The 27358-nt window shown below is 44.2% G+C and overlaps 1 protein-coding gene across 1 annotated transcript in view; it reads left to right on the top strand.

Annotated features, from left to right (window-relative positions):
* Nucleotides 1-494: 494 nt before the first annotated feature.
* The window catches only part of SELENOM (selenoprotein M), a 42509-nt gene continuing 15645 nt past the window's right edge, over nucleotides 495-27358 (top strand). Inside the window, exons 1-2 of the mRNA XM_068271500.1 lie at nucleotides 495-664; nucleotides 890-925. Coding sequence (XP_068127601.1) covers nucleotides 566-664; nucleotides 890-925 — 135 coding nt within the window. The 5' untranslated portion in view covers nucleotides 495-565. The remainder of the gene's footprint in view (nucleotides 665-889; nucleotides 926-27358) is intronic.

Genomic DNA, 27358 nt, shown 5'->3' on the forward strand with positions numbered 1-27358 from the left:
CTGATGGGTTCAAAGAAAAGCTATTGTAGACATACAAAGCAAACTACATTCTGCTTGTCTAAAGTCTGTCCTTAATCGCAAACAGGACCATTTTGGCACATTTGCCCAGAATACAAACGAACATCGCTATGTTCAAGGAGCACTACTGAGGAACAGGCACATGCTGTTAAATAAATACAGGAAGAATAGATATTGACTTTATTTGTAGAATTCACGATATGTACATGGTATGACTGTTGATAAAATTATATAAATAGGACTAATTGAAAATAAATAAGGACCAAATCACTGCACTGTAGCTAATTGTTTGTCAAGCAGTTACTTGTCCTGGGTTCGCAGATGTGTCTGATGAAACTGATGCTTGTGCTCCCATCGGGACTGCTAATTATGTGTTGGTACTCCAAAGAGTATAGAGAGGAGAGGTGGGTGACTGCACCTCCTCCTCTCTGTGTCCCCTCCTCGTTCAGCTCTGTATCACTGACGTGGCACACACACAAACACGCTGAATTTGTCTGTACTTCCTGCCTGGTCGCTACAGCAGGCAGAGATCTCCAATCACGACGACATGTGGCTGCCGTTGCTGCTCCTCGGCCTCTTCCAGCCCTTGCTGAGCTATGAAATCAAGTGGGAAAAGTTAGAAAAGATGGCACGTGGGAAGGTGGAGGTAAGTGATGCATATTGTTACAGTGTATCTGCAACTGTGTATCGCCCCCCTGACGAGAGGGTATGATGGGAGATACCGGTAATCCAGGTATTATGGCATATCTGTAGCAGCTGAACCTGCTCACTGCAGGAAATCACTGCAGTGCAACATCTGCCACTGAGACTATTTGATTATTTTTTTTTTCTGCAGCTGCAGAATCTAACAAGATTTGTGTTTGTTTTGCAGACATGTGGTGGATGACAGCTGAACAGGCTGAGAGAGGTAAGATGTTGTTGCACTGATGTATGTATGTGTGTAGGCTGCCTTCAGGCAGGTATGGAAATTAAATTAAATGCCACATTGAGAAAGATGCAAACTTATGCCATAAACTATGACTGATACAATTACCATATTGTTCAATGTAGAATTCTGGAGATTGTTTTATGATGCAGATAGGTCAGAAGCATTTAAACACCTGAACGAGAGGGATCCGGAGGATGTCATGTTTAATGTTAAACAATACCACTTGCCTGGCATCCGGATGATCTTCATGCATCAGTAGTGTCTGAATCACCGGCTTGGAACAAGCATGCCGCAAATCCAGTCAAACGTTAGTCAAAAACATCAGATCTGCATGCTTGTTCAGGAACTATGGCTAAAAGTAATAGATAGAGGCAGCGGATCGGTAGGTCAGCCAGGCAATCTGCATTGTTTAAAAAGAAAAATAATATGATTGACAGCTTCCAAAAACCCTCTTACTTAAAGTGAACTGAGCACTGTTTTTTTGTTTTGTTATGAACCGTGCCGTTGGGGTGCAGGGGTTGGGGGAGAATCAGTATTTACCTACAGGATGCTGTTTCTCTATGCCCAGTCCATATGCCATCTTCTTTACCTGACCATCAGCTTCTGCCAGCATTTGGAATTCCAGCCAGTGTTATGGTGTAAAAAAAGGTTCAATTTAAACTGTACTGTAATGCTGGTACTGAGCTGGTACAGAAAGGCTTAAACATGGTGACAGCAGAGGCCACAAAATTGTAATATAGAACTCTGATGTTTGGATAGTATAATGGTTAAGGGCTCTGCCTCTGACACAGGGGACCTGGGTTCAAATCTCGGCTCTGCTTGTTCAGTAAGCCAGCACCTATTCAGTAGGAGTCCTTGGGCAAGACTCCCTAACACTGCCACTGCCTATAGAGCGCATCCTAGTGGCTGCAGCTCTGGTGCTTTCAGTCCGCCAGGAGAAGCGGGATATAAATGTTGTGTGTGACGTTGGAGGATAGGTGCTGGGGGTCTATGACAGTGGATAGGGTAAACTGTACACATGAAAGGTGGAGGGATGCTATTGTAAAAAAAAAAAAAAAATGTACACTAGGGACAAGCTTTTTTTTTTTTTTAAAACCTCATATGCCAACTTCAATTATTTATCTGTATGATACTTTCTATGATCTTGCCGTTTAATACCGAGGGTCAGAAAAATTAGTATGAAGAGAGTTCTATGCATCCATGCACTCAAATAAATACACAATTACCTGTGTACATGTGAGGGTAGCAGTGAAACATGCACTGTTGCCAGATCCCAGCTTCTCTAGACAACACTGCGGGGTCAAATGTTATTACAGAAGGAAGGAAGGCTGCCTATGAAAAGGGGGTGGCTGCTCCTGAGGGGCTGCAGAGGGTCTGTCTAATGATGAAAGAGCAGGTCCTCTGTACATAAAAGAGAAGGGAAATCCATATGGATATCAGCTTACAGCAGAGGAGGGGACCACAGAAGAGAAGGATTAAAACATAAACACTACAGGGAATTGTTATAAAGTTTAAAAATAGTTTTGATTTCTAAACTGAAAAAAAACCCATCACATTTGTGAATTAAAAATAAATGTAATAATAAATAATCCCAAAGAAAAAAGCAGCTAGATCAATAACATGGTTACGTTGTTTGAGAATATATTTGTATAGTAGAAGAATTTGTGCTCATTGCTACTGAGCTATATCCACTGCTGTCTCATACACAATAATGCAGACTTCACCAAAATACACTTAAAGGACAACTAAAGTGGGAGGGATATGACGGCTGCCATATTTATTTCCTATTAAACAATACCAGTTACCTGGCAGCCCTGCCAATCTATTTGGCTGTAGTAGTGTTTGAACACCACCAGAAACAAGCATGCAGCTAATCTTGTTAGAAACACCTGATCTGGCTATGCTTGTTCAGGGTCTATGGCTGAGGCCTGGAACCCACTTATCGCTAGCAATTTGAGATAGCGTTTTGCAAGCGATTTTGGGAGAGATTTCCCTGCTTCTATACAATTCATTAGAATGGAAAAGCTCCAAAATGCTGCTGCATATCCTGTGATAGCGATTTGCTTAATCGCAATAGTGGAATCTGTCCCATCCATTTACATCGGCCGAGCATTTAGGGAAATTGCCAGCGATTGAAAGCGCTCCCTAAAAATTAAAAAAAAAAATTCTAGTGGGTTCCAGGCCTGAGGCCAGAAACCCACTAGGAGCGATTTCTAATCGCTAGTGATTAGAAAAAGCTCTGGCTAACGCAATGCTATGGGGGATTTTTATAAAATCACATTGCTCAGGTGGGATCACACCCATAGCATTACATTAGCGAGAGCTTTTAAATCGCAAAGCGCTCATAATCGCTCCTAGTGGGTTTCTGGCTGTGTTAGAGGCAGAGGATCTGCAGGACAGCCAGGCAACTGGTATTGTTTGAAAGGAAATTAATATAGCAGCCTCCAGATGCCTCTCGCTACAGTTGTCCTTTGAATGAGAACTCCCTAGTCAGGGCCCTGCTATTCAGAATACTCTATTATGGAGTGAGTTTAAAGTGTACCTGCGGTGACATGTGACATGATGAGATAAACATGTGTATGTATAGTACAAAACATTAATAACCAGGCTGCTTTACTTGTTATTTTGCTGCCTAAAAGAGTTAATGTCTAGGCATGGAAGTGACAGCTTCTGTCTGGTCGGTACCTTGTCGCGAATATAGTAAACATCGCTGATAAGGAAATGACAGCCATAAAGTTTTCCTGGCAAAATACAACTTCTGAGAGCAGAAGGCGATAAAATACAGGAACTATTCACATTTTTTCCTACTCTGGGACGCTTAAGCTGGTACTGAGCAGATGCAACCAAACATTAAATTTAGTTTGTAAATGTGCAAATATAAAATAAAACCATTGGATATCTTAAAAAAGGGTAATTTTTAGGAGAAGGAGGATAAATACAATTGTTTATCTCAACAGTTTATTTTCACCTCAGGTTCACTTTAAGTACATCTGAATCCTTTTTCATGTCCTCTCTTAACAGTGATAAGTTAAGGTATTGCCCGAGGCCTGGAACCCACTGAAAATCACAATTGCTAGCGTTTTGAGTGTTTTGTAAGAGATTTTATGAGCGTTTTCTGGCGATTTTGGTAGCGATTTTTGCCAGCTATTGTGTAGCGATTTGTGATTATCGATTTTTAATTCTGATTGGTCCTTTCAGTTCATTTTCATTTTTTACAGTGTACAGTAATTTAATACGCTAGCAAATCGCTCTGTGTAGGTTTTGGCGAGCAATTACGCCAGCGTTTATATACTTTACATTGCAGAAACGCTAACGCTCAAAAATGCTGCATTTCCTGCATTTGCAATTTTGGTAATTGCAATCACTCCAGTGGAATTTGGCCCATCTATTAACATTAGCTGAGCGTTTAGGGAAATCTGTAGCATTTTAAAAAACCTCCCTTAACGCTCAAAAAAGAGCTATGTTTCATATAAAATTTTAATTCTTCAAAACAGAAGGCACTTACACTCATATTTTTGTGAACAAGAAAGATTTCCCATGATGCATGTAATACGCGATATGATGATCATCTCTTTATGACTCTAATGCCTGCTATACACCATGCAATTTCTCGCCAGATACATGGTCCAATAGACAATTTCTGACAGGCCCGATCTGATTTCCTATCATTTTTCTGATCGATTTTCCAATCACTTCTATATAAAATCGATCAGAAAAACTATAGTAAATCAAATTGGACGTGTCGGAAATTATCTATTGGACCATCTATCTGACGAGAAATTGCATGGTGTGCACCAGGCATTAAGGCTGGTTCACACTATTTATTTATTGTATTTATAGAGCACCGACATATTACGCAGCCCCGGACACTAGTTAGGGTTACAGACAATATTTAGGGGTGACATACAGCAATATGACAATACAGGAATACAAGCAAACCAGATCACACAGCACAGTAGGAGTACAAGGTAATGCTAAGTCGGTCACTGGATATGGAGATTAGGCAAGTTGAGTTCACTCAAATGCATAGCATGGGTGCACAGTAATGGAGGTGCATGATCAGGTAGGACACAAAAGGAGGATGACCCTGCCCAAAGGCTTACAATCTAGAGGGAGAGGTAGGAACATGAAAGGTAGGGGACCAGAGTTCAGCTGTGGGTTTAGAGCACTTGTGAGGGGTGGTAGACCAGAGTGAAAAGGTGAGTTTTGAGGGCCTTCTTGAAGATGTTGAAGGGGGGAACTGCCCTAAGGTAAGGAGTTCCATAGTGTTGGAGCAGCTCTTGAGAAGTTCTGGAGGCGTTCATGGGACTGGTTGATGCAGGAGGGGCGGTCAGGCGAGGTTCAACACACTACAAGTGCGTTTGTAAGCGCCAGCAATTTGAATGGCACTATGCGAATGTAATGCTGTGTGTGTGATGTGAGGTTTTAAAATCACACAATGGGCATGATTGATTCACAAAGCTTTTTCACCTGTTTTCACCTCATCTATGTTACAGTTTTAGGCTGTATTCACAGTGGGACGTTGCGGTTTAATGCGACATTAAAGTCGCAACGTGTCTGCGTTAAGAGGTAACGCACTGCAAGCAGCGAGTTAACACAACACAACATTTTTTTAATGTGTCTAACGTCGCACTGTGAACGGCCCATAGGATTAGCATTGCAGTGCGGTAAGCTGCGTTATAAGACTTTACAACGTGCGGCCATAACATCCCACTGTGTATGTGACCTTAAGCTCCCAAGGAGCAAAAATATTATTAAAAGGTAAGAAAAGTAATATTGAAATGAAGTTAATCACTCAAAGTAAGTTAAATTACTTTGAGTGATTATTTTGCTTGTAATGAGCTGAAAGGTAATTTTTTATCAAATAGGTGATAAACTTTATGAGAAGTTTTGTGAATAGAGCCCATTATATATTAGAATAGCAAAGTGCTTTTTAAAACGCTGGCGCTCACAAAAGAAGTGCTTGTAGTGAACTAGCCCTGAAAGTCAGACACATTCAGAACCATTGGTGTGCCTATAGCCTATACTAGCCAAACACGCATACAGCTGATTCTGAGTTTTTCTGTCTCATCCGTGCAAGACATGCATTAATATGGCCCTATGTCCTTACAGCTGTGATGCAGATACTCCGTCTCTCAGGCTGTCACTAGATGTATTGAAATAGGTCAGTGGACCAGCTGGCTGGAGAGAGCATTTATAACTTGTGCAGACAATTGCTCGTGAAGAAGAAACAATTTTCAAACGATATGTTACCAATAGGATTGCTATTTTATTTAGTGCCCAGCTCAATGGCACTTGATGGAGTTCTCCTTTAACCACATTTCTGTTGGGCGAAAAGAAGGCCATTCATCACAGGGGATAGTCAAATTCCCCAACGTATGTTCAGTTGACAAATCATTTACAAGTGCACAAATGTTTGCAAAACTCAGTGGCTGCTGTCACGTTAACGACACTGAGGCCTGGAACCCACTAGAAGGGCTTTTTTGAGTGCTTTGTGATTTGAAAAGCTCTTGCTAATGTTATGTTTTGGGTGATCCCACTCGAGTGATGTGATTTTATAAAAATCCCCCATATCATTGCATTAGCAAGAGCTGTTTCAAATCACTAGTGCTTAGAAAAGGCTGTTAGTGGGTTTGAGCCCTGATTCAGGCCCGCTAGAGCTGTATCACCAGCGATTTGTACTTTCTATGAATTGCCAGCGATTCCAAAAGCACTAGGCTAATGAAAGCTTATGACAGTGATTCCACGAAATCAAACTTGCACCACTACACTACTATTACCACTTCACCATTTTTGGAATCCATTACATTCAATGAAAGCGGGGGACAAAATTGCATTCATTGAAAACGCTCCAGAAATTTTTAGTAGCAAAATGCTCTGTATAGAGTTTATATGAGTGATTTTGTGATCTCTAGTGGGCCTCAGGCCTCTTCTTCAGAATACAATGTGGGATTGCAGCCATACACTAGTTTTGCTGTAAATGAATGTACAAATAATCAAGTGAGGTGGAAAATTTTAACCACAAGAATCAGGTTTTGAATTGAATGGGGCAATATAGTAGAATGCTGGTTCATGCACTTGGCTTGAATTTGGCATAGTAGTAATTTTGCAGTGAAATTCAGAATTATGTAGGGTAATCACAATAAGAATTTTCAGACTATTGCAAAATTAATTTTGCATGTAATTGTAATATCTGTAATTTCACAATGATGTGTAATATTTTGCAGTGACGTAATTTTGCTGAAATATAATTTTCTCATGCCCATAGATTAATGCAAATCAAGTGAAACATGAATTTTCTTGTATGCAATTTTTTTTAATCATTATGCCTTCGTGTGTGAACACTTAGCGAAATGATGTAAAGTTAAGATTACCCACAAAATCGTAAATTACAATCAGAATCGTAATTACAAAATTTTTGAAACCCAAAGTTAGTCATTATGATCTTCTTGTAAGCATGAGATTTTCTAACACTAGAGGAAGGGGAACTATTGATATTTCCCTGATATCCAACATTAACCAGCTTGCCTCACTAAACATATTTAGATAGTAGTGCTTCAGTATATGAAATCACAGCTGGTTTCCCACATGCTGCAGTGTTCTCCTAGCAGGACCTAGCTGATGTGTAGACGTTCTGCAATACTGACAGCTGTTTCCCACATGCTGCAGTGTCCTCCTAGCTGATGTGTAGACATGCTGCAACACTGAAAGCCGTTTCCCACATGCTGTAGTGTCCTCCTAGCTGATGTGTAGACGTGCTGCATTACTGACAGCTGTTTTCCACATGCTGTAGTGTCCTCCTAGCTGATGTGTAGACGTGCTGCAATACTGACAGCTGTTTCCCACATGCTGTAGTGTCCTCCTAGCTGATGTGTAGACGTGCTGCAATACTGAGAGCTGTTTCCCGCATGCTGCAGTGTCCTCCGAGCTGATGTGTAGACATGCTGCAATACTGACGGCTGTTTCCCACATGCTGTAGTGTCCTCCGAGCTGATGTGTAGACGTGCTGCAATACTGACAGCTGTTTCCCGCATGCTGCAGTGTCCTCCTAGCTGATGTGTAGACATGCTGCAATACTGACGGCTGTTTCCCGCATGCTGTAGTGTCCTCCGAGCTGATGTGTAGACGTGCTGCAATACTGACAGCTGTTTCCCGCATGCTGCAGTGTCCTCCTAGCTGATGTGTAGACATGCTGCAATACTGACGGCTGTTTCCCGCATGCTGCAGTGCCCTCCAAGATGATGAGTAGACATGCTGCAATACTGACAGCTGTTTCCCGCATGCTGCAGTGTCCTCCTAGCTGATGTGTAGACATGCTGCAATACTGATAGCTGTTTCCCACATGCTGTGGTGTCCTCCTAGCTGATGTGTAGACGTGCTGCAATACTGACAGCTGTTTCCCACATGCTGCAGTGTCCTCCTAGCTTATGTGTAGACGTGCTGCAATACTGACAGCTGTTTCCCACATGCTGTAGTGTCCTCCGAGCTGATGTGTAGACGTGCTGCAATACTGACAGCTGTTTCCCACATGCTGTAGTGTCCTCCTAGCTGATGTGTAGACGTTCTGCAATACTGACAGCCATTTCCCGCATGCTGCAGTGTCCTCTTAGCTGATGTGTAGACGTGCTGCAATACTGATAGCTGTTTCCCGCATGCTGCAGTGTCCTCCTAGCAGATATGTAGACATGCTGCAATACTGACCGCTGTTTCCCGCATGCTGCAGTGTCCTCCTAGCTGATGTGTAGACGTGCTGCAATACTGACAGCTGTTTCCCACATGCTGTAGTGTCCTCCTAGCTGATGTGTAGACGTGCTGCAATACTGAGAGCTGTTTCCCGCATGCTGCAGTGTCCTCCGAGCTGATGTGTAGACATGCTGCAATACTGACGGCTGTTTCCCACATGCTGTAGTGTCCTCCGAGCTGATGTGTAGACGTGCTGCAATACTGACAGCTGTTTCCCGCATGCTGTAGTGTCCTCCGAGCTGATGTGTAGACGTGCTGCAATACTGACAGCTGTTTCCCACATGCTGCAGTGTCCTCCTAGCTTATGTGTAGACGTGCTGCAATACTGACAGCTGTTTCCCGCATGCTGCAGTGTCCTCCTAGCTGATGTGTAGACATGCTGCAATACTGATAGCTGTTTCCCGCATGCTGCAGTGCCCTCCTAGCTGATGTGTAGACATGCTGCAATACTGATAGCTGTTTCCCACATGCTGCAGTGTCCTCCTAGCTGATGTGTAGACATGCTGCAATACTGACAGCTGTTTCCCGCATGCTGCAGTGCCCTCCTAGCTGATGTGTAGACATGCTGCAATACTGATAGCTGTTTCCCGCATGCTGCAGTGCCCTCCTAGCTGATGTGTAGACATGCTGCAATACTGATAGCTGTTTCCCACATGCTGCAGTGCCCTCCGAGCTGATGTGTAGACGTGCTGCAATACTGACAGCTGTTTCCCGCATGCTGCAGTGTCCTCCTAGCTGATGTGTAGACATGCTGCAATACTGACGGCTGTTTCCCGCATGCTGTAGTGTCCTCCGAGCTGATGTGTAGACGTGCTGCAATACTGACAGCTGTTTCCCACATGCTGCAGTGTCCTCCTAGCTTATGTGTAGACGTGCTGCAATACTGACAGCTGTTTCCCACATGCTGCAGTGTCCTCCTAGCTGATGTGTAGACATGCTGCAATACTGATAGCTGTTTCCCACATGCTGTGGTGTCCTCCTAGCTGATGTGTAGACGTGCTGCAATACTGACAGCTGTTTCCCACATGCTGCAGTGTCCTCCTAGCTTATGTGTAGACGTGCTGCAATACTGACAGCTGTTTCCCACATGCTGTAGTGTCCTCCGAGCTGATGTGTAGACGTGCTGCAATACTGACAGCTGTTTCCCACATGCTGTAGTGTCCTCCTAGCTGATGTGTAGACGTTCTGCAATACTGACAGCCATTTCCCGCATGCTGCAGTGTCCTCTTAGCTGATGTGTAGACGTGCTGCAATACTGATAGCTGTTTCCCGCATGCTGCAGTGTCCTCCTAGCTGATGTGTAGACGTGCTGCAATACTGATAGCTGTTTGCCGCATGCTGCAGTGTCCTCCTAGCAGATATGTAGACATGCTGCAATACTGACCGCTGTTTCCCGCATGCTGCAGTGTCCTCCTAGCTGATGTGTAGACGTGCTGCAATACTGACAGCTGTTTCCCACATGCTGTAGTGTCCTCCTAGCTGATGTGTAGACGTGCTGCAATACTGACAGCTGTTTCCCGCATGCTGCAGTGTCCTCCGAGCTGATGTGTAGACATGCTGCAATACTGACGGCTGTTTCCCACATGCTGTAGTGTCCTCCGAGCTGATGTGTAGACGTGCTGCAATACTGACAGCTGTTTCCCGCATGCTGCAGTGTCCTCCTAGCTGATGTGTAGACATGCTGCAATACTGACGGCTGTTTCCCGCATGCTGTAGTGTCCTCCGAGCTGATGTGTAGACGTGCTGCAATACTGACAGCTGTTTCCCGCATGCTGCAGTGTCCTCCTAGCTGATGTGTAGACATGCTGCAATACTGACGGCTGTTTCCCGCATGCTGCAGTGCCCTCCAAGATGATGAGTAGACATGCTGCAATACTGACAGCTGTTTCCCGCATGCTGCAGTGTCCTCCTAGCTGATGTGTAGACATGCTGCAATACTGATAGCTGTTTCCCACATGCTGTGGTGTCCTCCTAGCTGATGTGTAGACGTGCTGCAATACTGACAGCTGTTTCCCACATGCTGCAGTGTCCTCCTAGCTTATGTGTAGACGTGCTGCAATACTGACAGCTGTTTCCCACATGCTGTAGTGTCCTCCGAGCTGATGTGTAGACGTGCTGCAATACTGACAGCTGTTTCCCACATGCTGTAGTGTCCTCCTAGCTGATGTGTAGACGTTCTGCAATACTGACAGCCATTTCCCGCATGCTGCAGTGTCCTCTTAGCTGATGTGTAGACGTGCTGCAATACTGATAGCTGTTTCCCGCATGCTGCAGTGTCCTCCTAGCTGATGTGTAGACGTGCTGCAATACTGATAGCTGTTTGCCGCATGCTGCAGTGTCCTCCTAGCAGATATGTAGACATGCTGCAATACTGACCGCTGTTTCCCGCATGCTGCAGTGTCCTCCTAGCTGATGTGTAGACGTGCTGCAATACTGACAGCTGTTTCCCACATGCTGTAGTGTCCTCCGAGCTGATGTGTAGACATGCTGCAATACTGACGGCTGTTTCCCACATGCTGTAGTGTCCTCCGAGCTGATGTGTAGACATGCTGCAATACTGACGGCTGTTTCCCACATGCTGTAGTGTCCTAGCTGATGTGTAGACGTGCTGCAATACTGACAGCTGTTTCCCGCATGCTGCAGTGTCCTCCTAGCTGATGTGTAGACATGCTGCAATACTGACAGCTGTTTCCCACATGCTGCAGTGTCCTCATAGCTGATGTGTAGACGTGCTGCAATACTGACAGCTGTTTCCTGTTGCTTTTTACCTGCTTATAATTACAGCCTCAGTGCTTTTCTGCCTTATGCTATATATGGTTATAAAGCATGTGCCGATTCACCTTATTGTGTGAGAAAGAAGCTTCAAGGTCCATATAAACGTCAAGATTTTTTTTGAAATTTTTTTTCACAACAAAATCATTTTCGTGATGCTACGTAACATCATTTAAAAGGAGAAGTCCAAAGAGAAAAAAAAAAGATCTACTTACCTGGGGCTTCCTCCAGACCCTGGCAGCCTATCTGTCCCTCGCTGCAGCTCCGGTGTCCCCAGAACCCCTCCATTGCAGATGCCAACTTCGCCAGGTTGGCAACTACTGCTCCTGGTCCGCCGTGATCATGCTCACATAACCTGGAGCGTTCTGTGCAGGCGCAGAACGCTCCCAGCTACAGGAGCGCGCTTGCACAGACGCAGTAGATGCCAACCTGGCGAGGTGGACATCTGCAATGGAGGGGTTCTGGGGATACCGGAGCTGCAGTGAGGGTCAGATAGTCTGCCAGGGACTGGAAGAAGCCCCAGGTAAGTAGATTATTTTTTCCCTCAGACGTAACCTTTAGCAAAAAATATATTAAATGGTGTTTAACAACGGCAGACTACCCACGACAATAGTTCTTTTTGTACGGCTATCATGATAGATCACAGAGCAACCTATCACTCAGACCGACGCAGAAAATTAAAACAATCGTTTTATCAATTGTTTGCGGCCCGTAGTTTGTTTTTCATTTTCACAAGTTTGCCAGATGGATCAGGGAACAATAGTTTGTTGACGGAGATCCCCAATCATCTGGCCATGGGTACTTCGCTTCAATCTCACACTTGTATATTTCAGGCATTTATATGACAAATAAGAGTCAAAAATGTGTGTTAAGTAAAGCTAGCAATCAGGTTTCTCTCAGTTTATTGTACTGTTGGTTAGAAAAATGAGAAGCTGGAATCTGACTGGTAACTATGATTTGCTTTACATATAGAATATCTTGGGCCTAAAGTTTTGTACACATGCTAGATCAGGCATGTCCAAAGACCTTCCCGGGGGCCAAATGCAGCCCACCGAGCCCTTTCTGGTGGCCCCCCCCAAAGTTCTCTACAGTTGTAATGTTCAAGTGGCCTACAGGCTGTAGCTGCAGTACCACATTTAGGGACCACCATGTGTCGCTGCTCTGCCTCCCACTTTGTTTATCTGTAGGTTATCAGCCACCACCACTGAATCTGCACTATGTAACCTGCCTTGACTTGCCCAATAACATCCACCGGTGTAAAGGTGCATACACACCTTTGACTGATGTCGCCTGTCGGGGACCCGAACCTGAACCCCTATGGGCGCCACCCCTGGGCCAGCCTATCAAAACTTGTTTCAGCTGTCGCTTGATTCACTGGGCGGATCATTTGCGGAGTGGCAGTCTCTGTACACACGCCTATCAGCTGAGGTGGTCATTATCAGCCGCCTTTAGTCTGCCTATGTACAAGGCTGGTTGGTATAGTATGCAGCATAGTTGCCTAGGCTGGCCATACATGTATTGATTTTTTTTCTCTAAACTGATCACCTCTATTGAATCTGCCAGGGACCGGTTATCCTTAACATGCATAATCAAACTTAATTGATTTTGGGCAGCTGGCATTTGTTAAACAAAATTAAATCATTATGATCAGTTTTTGATTGGGGGGCGATTAGTTGCTTGCCATATGGAGCCCTCATCCCCTGTACAGCCAGCACTCTTGCAGCTCTGCCATACTGATTTGAAAACCTACCAGAATACCAGTGTGCAAGGAATTCGCATACTCTTCATGCTTGCACCTGTTTTCTCTGGATTCATCCTGTAAACATATAAGTTGTTAAACCTGCCTAGCGTTTATTGCAGATACATTAGAATGTGATCTATCATCTTCTTTGTAGACAGAGAGAAATGTGAAAAGTAATATGAAGACTTTAAAGTAATGTGTTTAATATTGGCACTATAGCAAATGGAAGCGAAGCCGGCACCATCAGATATGTATTCGCTCTTTTAATCAGATAAAAACATGCAGACAGCAAATATGCGACGTTTCGAGGACACAACCTCTTTTGCAAGCTGAGCTGTGCATGACAAAACATAAGTAACCAAACAATCCTATATATACACAACACGGACATATGGCAGCCTATCAGCATTAAGCTACATCATTAACCAATGAAATCAGGTCCTACCTAGTGGACCTGATAGAAAACCACAAAGCTGCCTGTCTGATAGGATCTTTTGAAGTGGAGACGTCCCACCCTCCCATCCACGTCAGTCCCAGGTGGGGGCAAACGGCTACTCATTGCTGGGCAGAATCATGCGGACATCCGTCTCCATCCGGCCACACCCATCGGCGGACCTGAGAGGGGACACTCCGCACTACGTAGGGGAGAGGGCGGCAACCAGCCGTCCACTCCCCTTCTGCCCAGCAACGCGTGACGTATGCGGAAGAAAATCCGCTTATACGCCATGCAGATGTAAACAGAGAGCCTAAGTGCCCGCCCCCACTCGGGGAAGAGAGCGTGTGTCTGTTGCCAAGCAACGCATGCAGTGTGTCATATGAACACAATGCTATGTCTCTAAATGCTACTAATAGTCGTTCCTAAATGGCAGCAGCCAATTAGATGTTGGTATATAAAACTATACAGGGGAGGAGCGGAGACAAAGGAGCAAGGGGACGGGTAAGAGAGGTAAAAGGGGGGGGGGAGGGGTTTGGGGGGTAGGGGGGGGGGGAGGGGAGAGGGGGCATGGAAGGAGGAGGGAATAAGGAGGTAATGGGGGTTGGGGAATTGGAGGGGAGGCAGCCACTTGGGGACCCACTGGAAAAAAAGTAAACAATATTAGGCAAATCAAAAGAACAGACAAAAAACATCTCACTGAGGCTGCACAACATGGAGCAGCGAGTAATCAAACAAACGGCGTAAGATCAAGCTCTCTATTTAGACCTCTCGGCTCCATGGTGTCCAGCCTCTTGATCCAGTGGGCCTCCCTCCACAGCAACCTCCTCTCCCTGTCCCCACCCCTTCTTAAGGGGCGCACCTGCTCTATAATTTGAAACCTGAGTTGGCTAACATGGTGATTAGCTGCCACAAAGTGATATGGGACAGCCTGGTCTACTAATTTCTCCCTGATAGCATGTTTATGTGAGGATAATCTTTTTTTAAATTTCTGTGTGGTCTGTCCCACATATAACAGCCCACATGGGCATTTTAGCACATATACTACGTAGGCTGTATCACATGTGTAGTGGCCATAAATTCTGAATTTTTTTCCAGTATGTGGATGACTGATGTATTCACCCTTAGTCACAGAGGCACAGTGTACACAGTTGAGGCATGGAAAAGTGCCCTTATGTTTAGTATCTACTATACCCATGTCACTGCCACCCATATCTGCATGTACCAACCGGTCTCTCAGATTAGGCGCTCTTTTATAAGACACCAATGGGTAGCGTTGAAAATGGGGTATCTCTGGAAAGCTATCTGCCAATAGGTACCAGTGCTTCCTGATGATCTTGCTGATCTCCTCACTCTGTGTACTGTATCTCGTGACAAAGGGAACACGATCTGCTGTATTTGTCCTGGTGCGTCTCTGTCTTCCCTCCAGTCCCCTTTGTAATCTGTCATGTGCTGATTCTAACACTCCAGTTGGGTAGCCTCGTTGGAAGAATTTATGTGTCATCTGTGTCATCCTCCGCTGCCTAGTCGCCCCGTCATCAACTATCGTCTGTACCCTACGTAACTGTCCAATAGGTATAGCTCTCCTAGTCATTTCGGAGTGAAAACTCCCGTAATGTAGGAGTGAATTGACATCAGTCGGTTTAACAAAAATGTCTGTCATCAGCTTGTCACCCTGTCTCTGGACAAGTGTGTCAAGGAAATTAATTTGTTGCTCAGAATGATGGATAGTTAGGCGTATATCAGTACACCTCGTCATGAGCTCAGAGACAAAGGCCTCTAGGGTCGAGTGCGGCCCCGCCCACACGCAGAAAACATCATCAATATAGCGATGCCATAATTTGGCATGTTTCTGAAAAAGATCATTAGTGTATACATACATATCCTCATAGACCCCCATGAAGATGTTAGCGTAGGGCGGAGCCACATTCGACCCCATCGCCGTGCCTTTCCTCTGTAAGTAGAACCTATTGTCAAAACGAAAATAATTAAATGTTAACACAATTTCAAGTAGTTTACAAACAAAATCGACCTGCTGTCGAGAAAAATCAGATGAGGTCTCCAACACAAAACGGACAGCCTCTATACCACCATCATGAGGGATGGAGGTATAGAGGCTCTCCACATCAAGCGTAACGAGCAGACATGATCCCTCTAGAGGCGGAAGATTGCGTATAATATTGAGAAACATCTGAGTATCTCTCAAATAGGACTTAAGAGCCACGACAAAGGGACTCAATATTCTCTCCAAATACTTTGCTATCGGTGAAAAGACAGAGTCTATGCCAGCCACTATGGGTCTCCCAGGGGGATTGATTAAACTTTTATGTATTTTGGGGCATACGTAAAGAACGGGAGTAATGGGAAAGTCCTGTATCAGGTATCTGGCAAGTTTATCATCAATTATTCCTGCTGATTTGGCGGCAGAGACGATATTTTCCACCTTGGTCGTCTCTGCCGCCAAATCAGCAGGAATAATTGATGATAAACTTGCCAGATACCTGATACAGGACTTTCCCATTACTCCCGTTCTTTACGTATGCCCCAAAATACATAAAAGTTTAATCAATCCCCCTGGGAGACCCATAGTGGCTGGCATAGACTCTGTCTTTTCACCGATAGCAAAGTATTTGGAGAGAATATTGAGTCCCTTTGTCGTGGCTCTTAAGTCCTATTTGAGAGATACTCAGATGTTTCTCAATATTATACGCAATCTTCCCCCTCTAGAGGGATCATGTCTGCTCGTTACGCTTGATGTGGAGAGCCTCTATACCTCCATCCCTCATGATGGTGGTATAGAGGCTGTCCGTTTTGTGTTGGAGACCTCATCTGATTTTTCTCGACAGCAGGTCGATTTTGTTTGTAAACTACTTGAAATTGTGTTAACATTTAATTATTTTCGTTTTGACAATAGGTTCTACTTACAGAGGAAAGGCACGGCGATGGGGTCGAATGTGGCTCCGCCCTACGCTAACATCTTCATGGGGGTCTATGAGGATATGTATGTATACACTAATGATCTTTTTCAGAAACATGCCAAATTATGGCATCGCTATATTGATGATGTTTTCTGCGTGTGGGCGGGGCCGCACTCGACCCTAGAGGCCTTTGTCTCTGAGCTCATGACGAGGTGTACTGATATACGCCTAACTATCCATCATTCTGAGCAACAAATTAATTTCCTTGACACACTTGTCCAGAGACAGGGTGACAAGCTGATGACAGACATTTTTGTTAAACCGACTGATGTCAATTCACTCCTACATTACGGGAGTTTTCACTCCGAAATGACTAGGAGAGCTATACCTATTGGACAGTTACGTAGGGTACAGACGATAGTTGATGACGGGGCGACTAGGCAGCGGAGGATGACACAGATGACACATAAATTCTTCCAACGAGGCTACCCAACTGGAGTGTTAGAATCAGCACATGACAGATTACAAAGGGGACTGGAGGGAAGACAGAGACGCACCAGGACAAATACAGCAGATCGTGTTCCCTTTGTCACGAGATACAGTACACAGAGTGAGGAGATCAGCAAGATCATCAGGAAGCACTGGTACCTATTGGCAGATAGCTTTCCAGAGATACCCCATTTTCAACGCTACCCATTGGTGTCTTATAAAAGAGCGCCTAATCTGAGAGACCGGTTGGTACATGCAGATATGGGTGGCAGTGACATGGGTATAGTAGATACTAAACATAAGGGCACTTTTCCATGCCTCAACTGTGTACACTGTGCCTCTGTGACTAAGGGTGAATACATCAGTCATCCACATACTGGAAAAAAATTCAGAATTTATGGCCACTACACATGTGATACAGCCTATGTAGTATATGTGCTAAAATGCCCATGTGGGCTGTTATATGTGGGACAGACCACACAGAAATTTAAAAAAAGATTATCCTCACATAAACATGCTATCAGGGAGAAATTAGTAGACCAGGCTGTCCCATATCACTTTGTGGCAGCTAATCACCATGTTAGCCAACTCAGGTTTCAAATTATAGAGCAGGTGCGCCCCTTAAGAAGGGGTGGGGACAGGGAGAGGAGGTTGCTGTTGAGGGAGGCCCACTGGATCAAGAGGCTGGACACCATGGAGCCGAGAGGTCTAAATAGAGAGCTTGATCTTACGCCGTTTGTTTGATTACTCGCTGCTCCATGTTGTGCAGCCTCAGTGAGATGTTTTTTGTCTGTTCTTTTGATTTGCCTAATATTGTTTACTTTTTTTCCAGTGGGTCCCCAAGTGGCTGCCTCCCCTCCAATTCCCCAACCCCCATTACCTCCTTATTCCCTCCTCCTTCCATGCCCCCTCTCCCCTCCCCCCCCCCCTACCCCCCAAACCCCTCCCCCCCCCCTTTTACCTCTCTTACCCGTCCCCTTGCTCCTTTGTCTCCGCTCCTCCCCTGTATAGTTTTATATACCAACATCTAATTGGCTGCTGCCATTTAGGAACGACTATTAGTAGCATTTAGAGACATAGCATTGTGTTCATATGACACACTGCATGCGTTGCTTGGCAACAGACACACGCTCTCTTCCCCGAGTGGGGGCGGGCACTTAGGCTCTCTGTTTACATCTGCATGGCGTATAAGCGGATTTTCTTCCGCATACGTCACGCGTTGCTGGGCAGAAGGGGAGTGGACGGCTGGTTGCCGCCCTCTCCCCTACGTAGTGCGGAGTGTCCCCTCTCAGGTCCGCCGATGGGTGTGGCCGGATGGAGACGGATGTCCACATGATTCTGCCCAGCAATGAGTAGCCGTTTGCCCCCACCTGGGACTGACGTGGATGGGAGGGTGGGACGTCTCCACTTCAAAAGATCCTATCAGACAGGCAGCTTTGTGGTTTTCTATCAGGTCCACTAGGTAGGACCTGATTTCATTGGTTAATGATGTAGCTTAATGCTGATAGGCTGCCATATGTCCGTGTTGTGTATATATAGGATTGTTTGGTTACTTATGTTTTGTCATGCACAGCTCAGCTTGAAAAAGAGGTTGTGTCCTCGAAACGTCGCATATTTGCTGTCTGCATGTTTTTATCTGATTAAAAGAGCGAATACATATCTGATGGTGCCGGCTTCGCTTCCATTTGCTGTAAAGATTCTGGAGTGTTGCCAGAATAGCCGAGGCACATCGCTGTTTGAACTGAGGGGAGTGCTCCACTACGCTTTCTACAATAATATTGGCACTATATAAATAGAGGAAATGAAGCTTTGATTCTTTGCAAACAAACCTCAAATGTAAGAGAGAATTTGGCATAAGATATGGTTGGAGCCTGGCTCCAGGTACCAGTCTGTTCCTAATCCCATGTACTCAGCACAAGAGTGTGTTTGTTAACTGTGCAGACGCTCTCTGGTTATTGATTCCAAATCATTCCCTAAGATATTTATTACTACAGTAGAGTCTCAGTTACCCAGCACCAATAAGGATTTGCTGATGCCGCATAAGTGTGCTTTCAGATTACTTGAGACTCAATGTTAACTATAGGCCTAGTTAATACAGTCTTATACGTCACTCTATGTACACCTCTGTTGCAGGTATTGGACTAACTGGTCCAATACATCTTCGGGTATCCTCAGTAGACTTCAGAAACACTCCTGTCCCTTAGTGCTTCCAAAGACATACGGCTCAGTACTGCGCATGCACAGTATGGAGTACTCCATCTTCGGAAGCACTTGAGGGCATGAGTGGTTTTGAGGGCTCCCGTTGGGGGCACATTTGAATGGGGGACAACAGCACCGGAACGAGGACACCGTTGTAGAACCAGGAATGCTCTATGAGATCCAGAGCCTTCTCTTTCCATATGTTAGTTGACTTTTTTTTGTTGAATCACCTCACATATGCTTTAAAGCCTTTTTGCCTCCTCCGACATGTCCATCCTTAGGACAGATACTAATACAGAAGCTCTCATGTCCATCCGCAGGACAGTACATACCAGTCTGTATACCCATAGAGCAACATGAAGATGGTCCATTAGTTGCACCACACCAGAACTCTAGGCATAGTCACTTTGTTGCATAGCAATATAGTGTGAATTGTGAAGCAGCTTTAACCCATATGCAGGTACCTGTGGTTCCATGTGTTTGGAGAGACCTAGCAGAAACATCACTGGGGATCAAATGGCCCATGGGAGGAGTGGAAAACATGCTCTGAAAACAATCAACCAGTAATTGTCAGGAATACTCAAAGGAGATTTAGAAAGGTTGACATATGCCAGAAATACTCTGGTGACAATGACATGCCACTGATTACAGGCAATTCTTCTCATGCTGGAAAGCTGTAATGTTCTGTACACCAGAAGAAAATAGCATTTGGGTATAAGAGTCTCCGCCTGCAGAGGGAACATTGCTTCTTCTAAACTGCTATACACACTTTCTTGCTAGTCAGCTTCTGTCATAATCTATTTGTACTCCGGCACATTTCCTGAAAACACACTCTGTTCCATTCAAACAACAACAATATTTCATGCCAAACAGTATATAAAATATTCAAGGCTCCTTGAAATTGCCAATTAGTCAGGAGGGGCAGCCCAAAAGAGAGGGAGAAAAAACAGAATGCCACAGGACAACAAACTCTAGCAGCACTGTTATACAGAAATACATTCAGCATGCATATACTGTATGCAGAGATGACAAAGCTACTAAAAGACAACAAATGACTATTACTTTATCCAAACAGTGACAGGTACAGTGTAAAAATGATTCAGTGTTGGTAGATCCTCCCAATCTTCGCCTAGTTTCCCAGTCTTATTTCTGCTAAATCAACTATCCAGGAGGGATCTTGCTAGGTAGTCGATACCCTATTCCAAGATAAGGTGCTAGGAGAGGACTTCACTTCTAAAGGTCCATACACAGAAGGTGTTAAGCTCCATACACTCATTCAACAGCGGTCTTTTATGCAGCACAACGATCAAGCAACTTTTGTTGTGAAACAAGTTGAAAACTAAAAAAAAAAAAAAAAAGTATTTTGCTATTGTTCAAACAGCTGATAAGACTGATAAGTCGATCCAACAGTTGGATTGACTTATCAGTCTTTTAAAATCACAAACACTGGTCCGCACGACAGCCGGGGGGCCCCAGGTCTCTCTCACTAGCTGGGGCCCCCCAAACCACCATGTGATACCTAGAGGGAAGTGTGGGCAAGCCCTGGACCTCTCACCTCCAGGGAACTCACCCCCACCACCTCTAAACTGAAGGGTAAGCCAGCCAGAGTCTACCAGTTCCTTACCTCGTGATGGCAACTAGTTTCTTACATCTAAGTGACAACCAGTTCCTTACCTCACAGTGACTAGTTCCAGCCCCATTTCTAGAGATGGACAAGGCAGGTGTCCGCCAGGGGTCGCAGTGAGGGAGGAGGGCGCACCTGGCGCAGTGATGGAGGAGAAGTGGCCCACTTTCAGTTCTTTACCTCTCAGTGACCACAAGCTTTTTACCTCTCAATGACTACTATTTTCTTACTTTTCAGTCACTACCACTGCAGAGTTTATCTAATGTTACCCTGTAGTGGGTCACCACATTCTCATCTGTAAGTAAAGCTGTATCCTACGCAATCTTACTACTGACTACAGTCGCAAAGCAGGGCTAATGCAACAGCAAGTCCCCATAGAGATGAGGAAAAACCCCAATAGTCTGATGTAAATTAGATTATAATCTTCACCATCAACACTCCCCCCATATTACAGCTACCTGGCTTTGGTACTGGAACAGCAGTCACCACAAGCGAGCTGGGAGAGGGAAAGGGGGTGGGGGTTGGAGTGAGCATGGGATGGGCATAGCAAGGGCGGCAGAAGTGTGCTATCGGACTTGAGGTGCATGGCTGGGTCGTTGGGTTTCTGAACCTTACAGGGCCCTGTTGCTAGTTTACTTACAATAAAATAGCTAGAGTCAAGTTGCATTACACTCTTTAGATCAGGCGAATAGCTTGTTCTATTCTGAAGGGTGGGGAAAAAAGTAACAGGAGGAGCCCTGCTGTGGGAACATTTAAGTTCTTACAAGAATAGTGGTTGGTTGTTTTTAACCCAGTACAGTGGGTCACTAACAACCACCTCAGCAACCTAGAGGACAGTTACACACATACTTCTGATGCTCACACGGTTCCCGAGAAAACCGCGTCTGCGTAATGGAGACACAAACGCAAATTTCATTGCAAGTAACCAAAATGACTTTTTTTTTTAAATCAACTTTTTCCCCCTTCTCCCTGGCTCTGCTCGCAATCACTGATAGCTTTCAATTATGGAACCTTGCACATAGGTGTGAAAGCTGTTCCCAAGCATCCCTGGAAAGTTTACAGGCTCATCCATCAGATGAAGTCAGATATGAGCTTTGACGGAACAAAATCTAGACCAAGAATGTCAGACTGGCCGGCATCAATCTCAGCAGAGTGGTCTTCTAGGATTCCCTCTGCAGAAGAGATGAAAGGAGGCCATCTCCCAGCTGGCCTTCTCACCAAGTTAAAACCTTTCTGGGACGTCACAAAAATGAAATCAATCTTTTGTCATAAATGGGACTTTCCAAATGGGCATCTGCCTTTAGAACCCACTTATGATGAAATTCGGAAAAAAAACACACGATTAGAGGTTTCTGAATTCACGGTAAGCCCTGCCAAAGCAGATATATGCATTTTGGGGTCACAGTTCACTCCAGACCCCTCAAGTTTGATATAGTTTTTGATAAATTCTGACCAACCTGAAAATGTTATTAGATTTAACATAACCTATACGGTTTCAGAGATAGCCCACCTATCATGATTTAGGTAAATTTTCTGACTCCAGGAGAAGGGGCTGGCTCATCTCAGGCCCCAAAGAGGTGTGTGATCCCCACACTAACTCCTCCTTGTTGAAGTGAGGGGTATAACTTGACAGAGCTCAGAAAGCCCTGTGTCCAAAGTCCATCATCTAAAATCTGACATCGAGTTAACATCAACAGACAGCTAGCTGGACACTGGCAAAATCACTTGGATTATTTCCTACCACGGCCTATGGCCGCATAGCAATCGCCATCTTGGACTTTTCGCCAAAGACTTGCAATTGCCGCATGGACTACCAATAATGGTATTTGAACTGTACATTAAGACATTCTGTTTCTTTTCCTCTCTACCCTTTTTCTATCAACCCAATCTGTTCTGACGGACAGGTATATTTATCTGTGGGTTAAAGTATACTGTGTGTATGTAGTTTTAGAATAAAACTAATGATTTTATCATTCAGTCTTGTGCCTGTTCTGGTCATCCGATTGCTGCTACAACAAACATGCCCTCTGAAGAGTCATTCTACCGCTTTGTTTTATTATTTTCTTATAAATTGTTGATTTGCTAGCTGGTTGTAAATAAGTTTCTTCCTTCTAGGAAATGAGCGATTTCTTGTGCGGAATCGATAACTTTAGTTTATCGATTGTACATACAATAGAGATTGCATCACATATGGACCCAGTTTTCACGTCACGCTGCTAACAGTCTTCAAGCCGTCGGAAGTGACTATTCCCCGAATGGTTACTGGAGCATGTCGGACGTGATTGGGCTGACTGCCATATTATGATAGCGGATGTCTCTTTCCTCCCTTAACACGAGAGTGGTGGCAGTCAAATTACCAGATTTCCAGCGTGAAATCGATATTTTTAGTTTACTGATTGTACATACAATCGGGATTGTACATGTATGGGCACCTCCAACCAATCTTAACCATTTACTACGCACACAGTGAATCTGCCTCCAGAAGTCTAGTGCATGAGACCTGCATGGCAACAGTGGCCTAGTAACACGGGATTGGCGATTGATTGTCACATTACATATTGTTGACAGAGTTGCAACCAATCTCTATTGTCCGTCTGCAATCTTTACTTCCTGCTATCGGGTGCGACTATTCCCCGAATGCTAACGGGAGCAGATTAGACAGGATTGGCACGCTCTGTCACATTACTACCTTCTAACGAGGATCGCGGGGCTGGATTATCACAACCTCCCAACCTTTTGAAATGAGATTGAGGGAAGGCATGCCACTGCCACACCAGCGGCCCCAACCCTAGTCACACATACCATGAAGAATGTATGAGCAGAAGACTTACTTTCATTATTTAAACCACACTGGTCCTATTATCACTACTTTTCCTTCATAGAAAGTATTTTAAAACAAGCAACACATCAATTCCTCCTCCCCTCAAAGAATGAGAAATTGGAGATTACAGAAATATGTACAAAAGAATGAGGAAGAAAGAGGGGACCAGGGTAGTTATGAACATGTGAAGTGCATATGCGTCTTAAAAGGAACCTTTAAAGTATTGAAACAGTATATCTGCAGATGAAAATTACATACTTACCTCGCCGTCAATTCTTCTCAGCAAGTAACATTTTCTTCTTACCATTCCTTCCATTTCTGACACGATTTTGTCAGAACTGGAATATATCAGTTGCTGTCAGTTATAACTGAAAAGGACAACAGATGAGCAAGGGAATGTCCATGATTCCCTATGGCTCAAGTGGGCAATATTACAGTTTAAAAGTGTGCTGATCAGGAAGCTGCTATTGGGTAATGGTCATTTTCAAAATGGAGGATGGAGAATTCCATTCATCACAGTGGACTAACGCAGAAGACTAGAAAGAGGTGGAGGAGTAGACTGCACATGAGGTAAGTATGACGTGTGTATGTCATTTGACTTTTCATATTCAGTTCAGATTTTTTTTTAAATTTTATTAAAAAACAAAACAAAAAAAACCCAAAAAACTGTTCAATGTAAAAAGCGTATGTGTGGTAGTATGCAATTTAGTCCTTTCAAGTGAATAAATCAACCTTTGCTTGGTAATAAGACATAGTTGTAAATGTTATAGTTATAGTTTTACAATGTATTTCATTTGGCACAGTTCACGTCTTTTCCAGCTACAGATCTGAGCAATTTATATGTTTCTAGGCTGGTAGTGTAGTATGAGATTTTTTGTTGTAAAAGGTGATCTAGGAATTTTCACGACTCTTGTTTAAGCTCTTGTAAAAACATAAAATAAAAAAATTCACGTACCATAACACTATTGTAATGTACTTCAGTTATTCAGCACTGCAAAGGAAAAAAGGCCCAGATCCTTGTGAAGCAGAGAACTGTACAGGGTCACACTGTTCCTGCTTTGTAGACCATGCAGAACAATGAACTATAATTCAGCAGGAGTGTGTTTCAGATGACTGCACAGGATTAACCCACACTTCCAGTATAACTGCTTATCCTGCTACATCAGAGAGCTACTTCTAACAGGAAGGTCAAGGCTCAACAATGTGTGAAAAGCACGGTCAGAGCAGTGTCACTACATAGACATCACATATTATGACAGGTCCTCGCGTACAGGCAAAAGCTACTACTGTTTGATTTCTTTCATATGCTCTGGATTTCAGAGCCACTGTTAGCACAGCAACCATATACAGACCCTTTACTCTAACAACCAGTACACACCACGCAATCTCCCATCAGATTGACGGGGCGGATTCGACAATTTACAACTGGTCGGATCAACTCCCGATCGATAACTCAATCTATTTTTTTTAGTAACTACTGTCGAAAAATCTGTCAAATTGATTGGAAGTTGATCCGATCTTTTGAAAATTATCGCATTAACATCGATCTGACAGGAAATTTCATGGTGTACAAAGAGAGGTGCAGTCTAATACATTGCTAAAGAGGTATTGTTCTCTTGCAAACAAGGCTTGAGTAAAGAATGTAACCTAAAGTGGCACACTGAAGCCCTACTGATCAGGGTTGCCAAATCATCCTTTTAAATACTGGCACATCTAAAGCCTCATAAACTGTACAATTTTCCATCAGATCAACCGGTGATCTAAGAAATTGCATCGTGTGTAGACGTCCAAATTGTTCCAGATAGATCCTGCATTGATAAGTACCCAAAATCAATCTCAAAATAGATCGGAATCTGATCGGACATTATCTAATAGATCCGTCGATCTGACGGAAAATTGTACCGTGTGTACCCAGCTTTAGTTATGAAGGCCTGAGGCTACTCACACATAATCAGTGCCTAAACTGCATTGGCAGCACTGCTACTGATTTGCAGTGGAAAGAAAAAAATTGGGTGCCATCAGTTCTGTGTACTGTTATTTAAAAAATGGTGAACAGAAGATCCAGTGATTAGGACCCCTTTGCACATTTCCACACGTTTGTTGTGCACCATAGACTGCCAACAACTGCTACCCACCAATTGCAACCATAACTGTAGACAACACCCCAATAACCTCGACCACTAAGGCCCCCTGCTTAGGGGTTATACTTGACTCAGAGCTCTCCTTTAAACCTCACATTGCATCATTAACCACCGCCTGGTATTTCCAGCTCAAAAATATATTCTGTATCCGTCCCTTCCTCTCACAAGAGGCCACCAAAATGCTTGTACATGCCTTAATCATCTCCCGCCTAGACTACTAGAACACCCTGCTCTGTGGTCTACCAAAAAACAGGCTAGCACCTCTCCAATCCCTTCTAAATTCAGCTGCCCGTCATTCACCTGTCCACACGGCCCTCTGATACAGCTCCACTGTGCCGTCCCCTCCACTGGTTACCCATTACCCAGAGGATCCAGTTCAAACTCCTGACTCTAACATACAAAGCCCTTCACAAGTTGTCCCCTCCATACATCTCACTAATCTCAAGATATTGTCCCTCCCACAACCTTCGCTCCTCCCAAGAAATTCTCCTGGCCTCTAAGCTGATCAGCTCCTCTCATGCTCGCATCCAGGACTTTACACGAGCATCACCCCTCATCTGGAACTCTCTTCCACAGCCTGTACGTTATGCTCCAAACCTGGGCATATTCAAACACACTCTCAAAACACAAATTTTCAGACAAGCATATAAAATGTTTCAGCCCCTGCTTACTTTTCTGTTCACAATGTAATCAGAGACAAAAGCTCATTGCCTCATCCATCCCACCCCCCCCCCCCCCACCCCCCATCTCTTACTACTCTTTAGATTGTAAGCTCACAAGGGCAGGGCTATTCTCCTAATGTTTACTGTTTTTGTTGTAATATTTATGCTGCTTGAGACTGCTGTACATTTTTTGGTTGTACTTTTGATCCTCGTGTCGTCTTACTGTGCTTTGTAAAGCGCTGCAGAATATGTTGACACTATATAAATAAATAATAATAATAATATTATAAGTACCCAAGGAAAGATGGATCGGGGATCAGCCACGACCAGCAATCATGCCCCGATCCATCCTCGCTACTGTGGTAACAATAGCGCAAATGATAATTTAAATGATTGCAGTAAAATTATCACGGCAGGAAATTGAGGATCTGAGTGAATGGTCACTTTGTGATCCGTCATGAGGGCCGCGATCGCTGCTAAACATGGTTTAACCAACTTTTGTTAAACAACGTTACACAATTTCATGAAGATTATCATTCGTCACAAAAAAAGTCGCTGCAAAAATCACGTCGTGGGTACAGACCTTCAAGCATACTGATTGGTTCAGGGACCCTATGATCCATTGCACCAATGATTGGGCGGCTCTTTAACACTTTTTTTTTTAAAGGACTGGAACCCACTAGAGTATTTTTTTGGAGAGTTTAGGGAACACTTTAAATCGCTAGCGATTTCCCTAAACGCTCTGCCAATGTAAATGGATGGGTCAGATTCCACTAGAGCAATTGCGATTAAGGAAATCGCAGTCACAGGACATGCAGCATTTTGGGTGCGTTTCCATTCCAATGTATTGTATAGGAGCAGGGAAATTG

Source organism: Hyperolius riggenbachi, chromosome 1 (assembly GCF_040937935.1).
Source record: "Hyperolius riggenbachi isolate aHypRig1 chromosome 1, aHypRig1.pri, whole genome shotgun sequence".
Lineage (NCBI taxonomy): Eukaryota > Metazoa > Chordata > Amphibia > Anura > Hyperoliidae > Hyperolius > Hyperolius riggenbachi.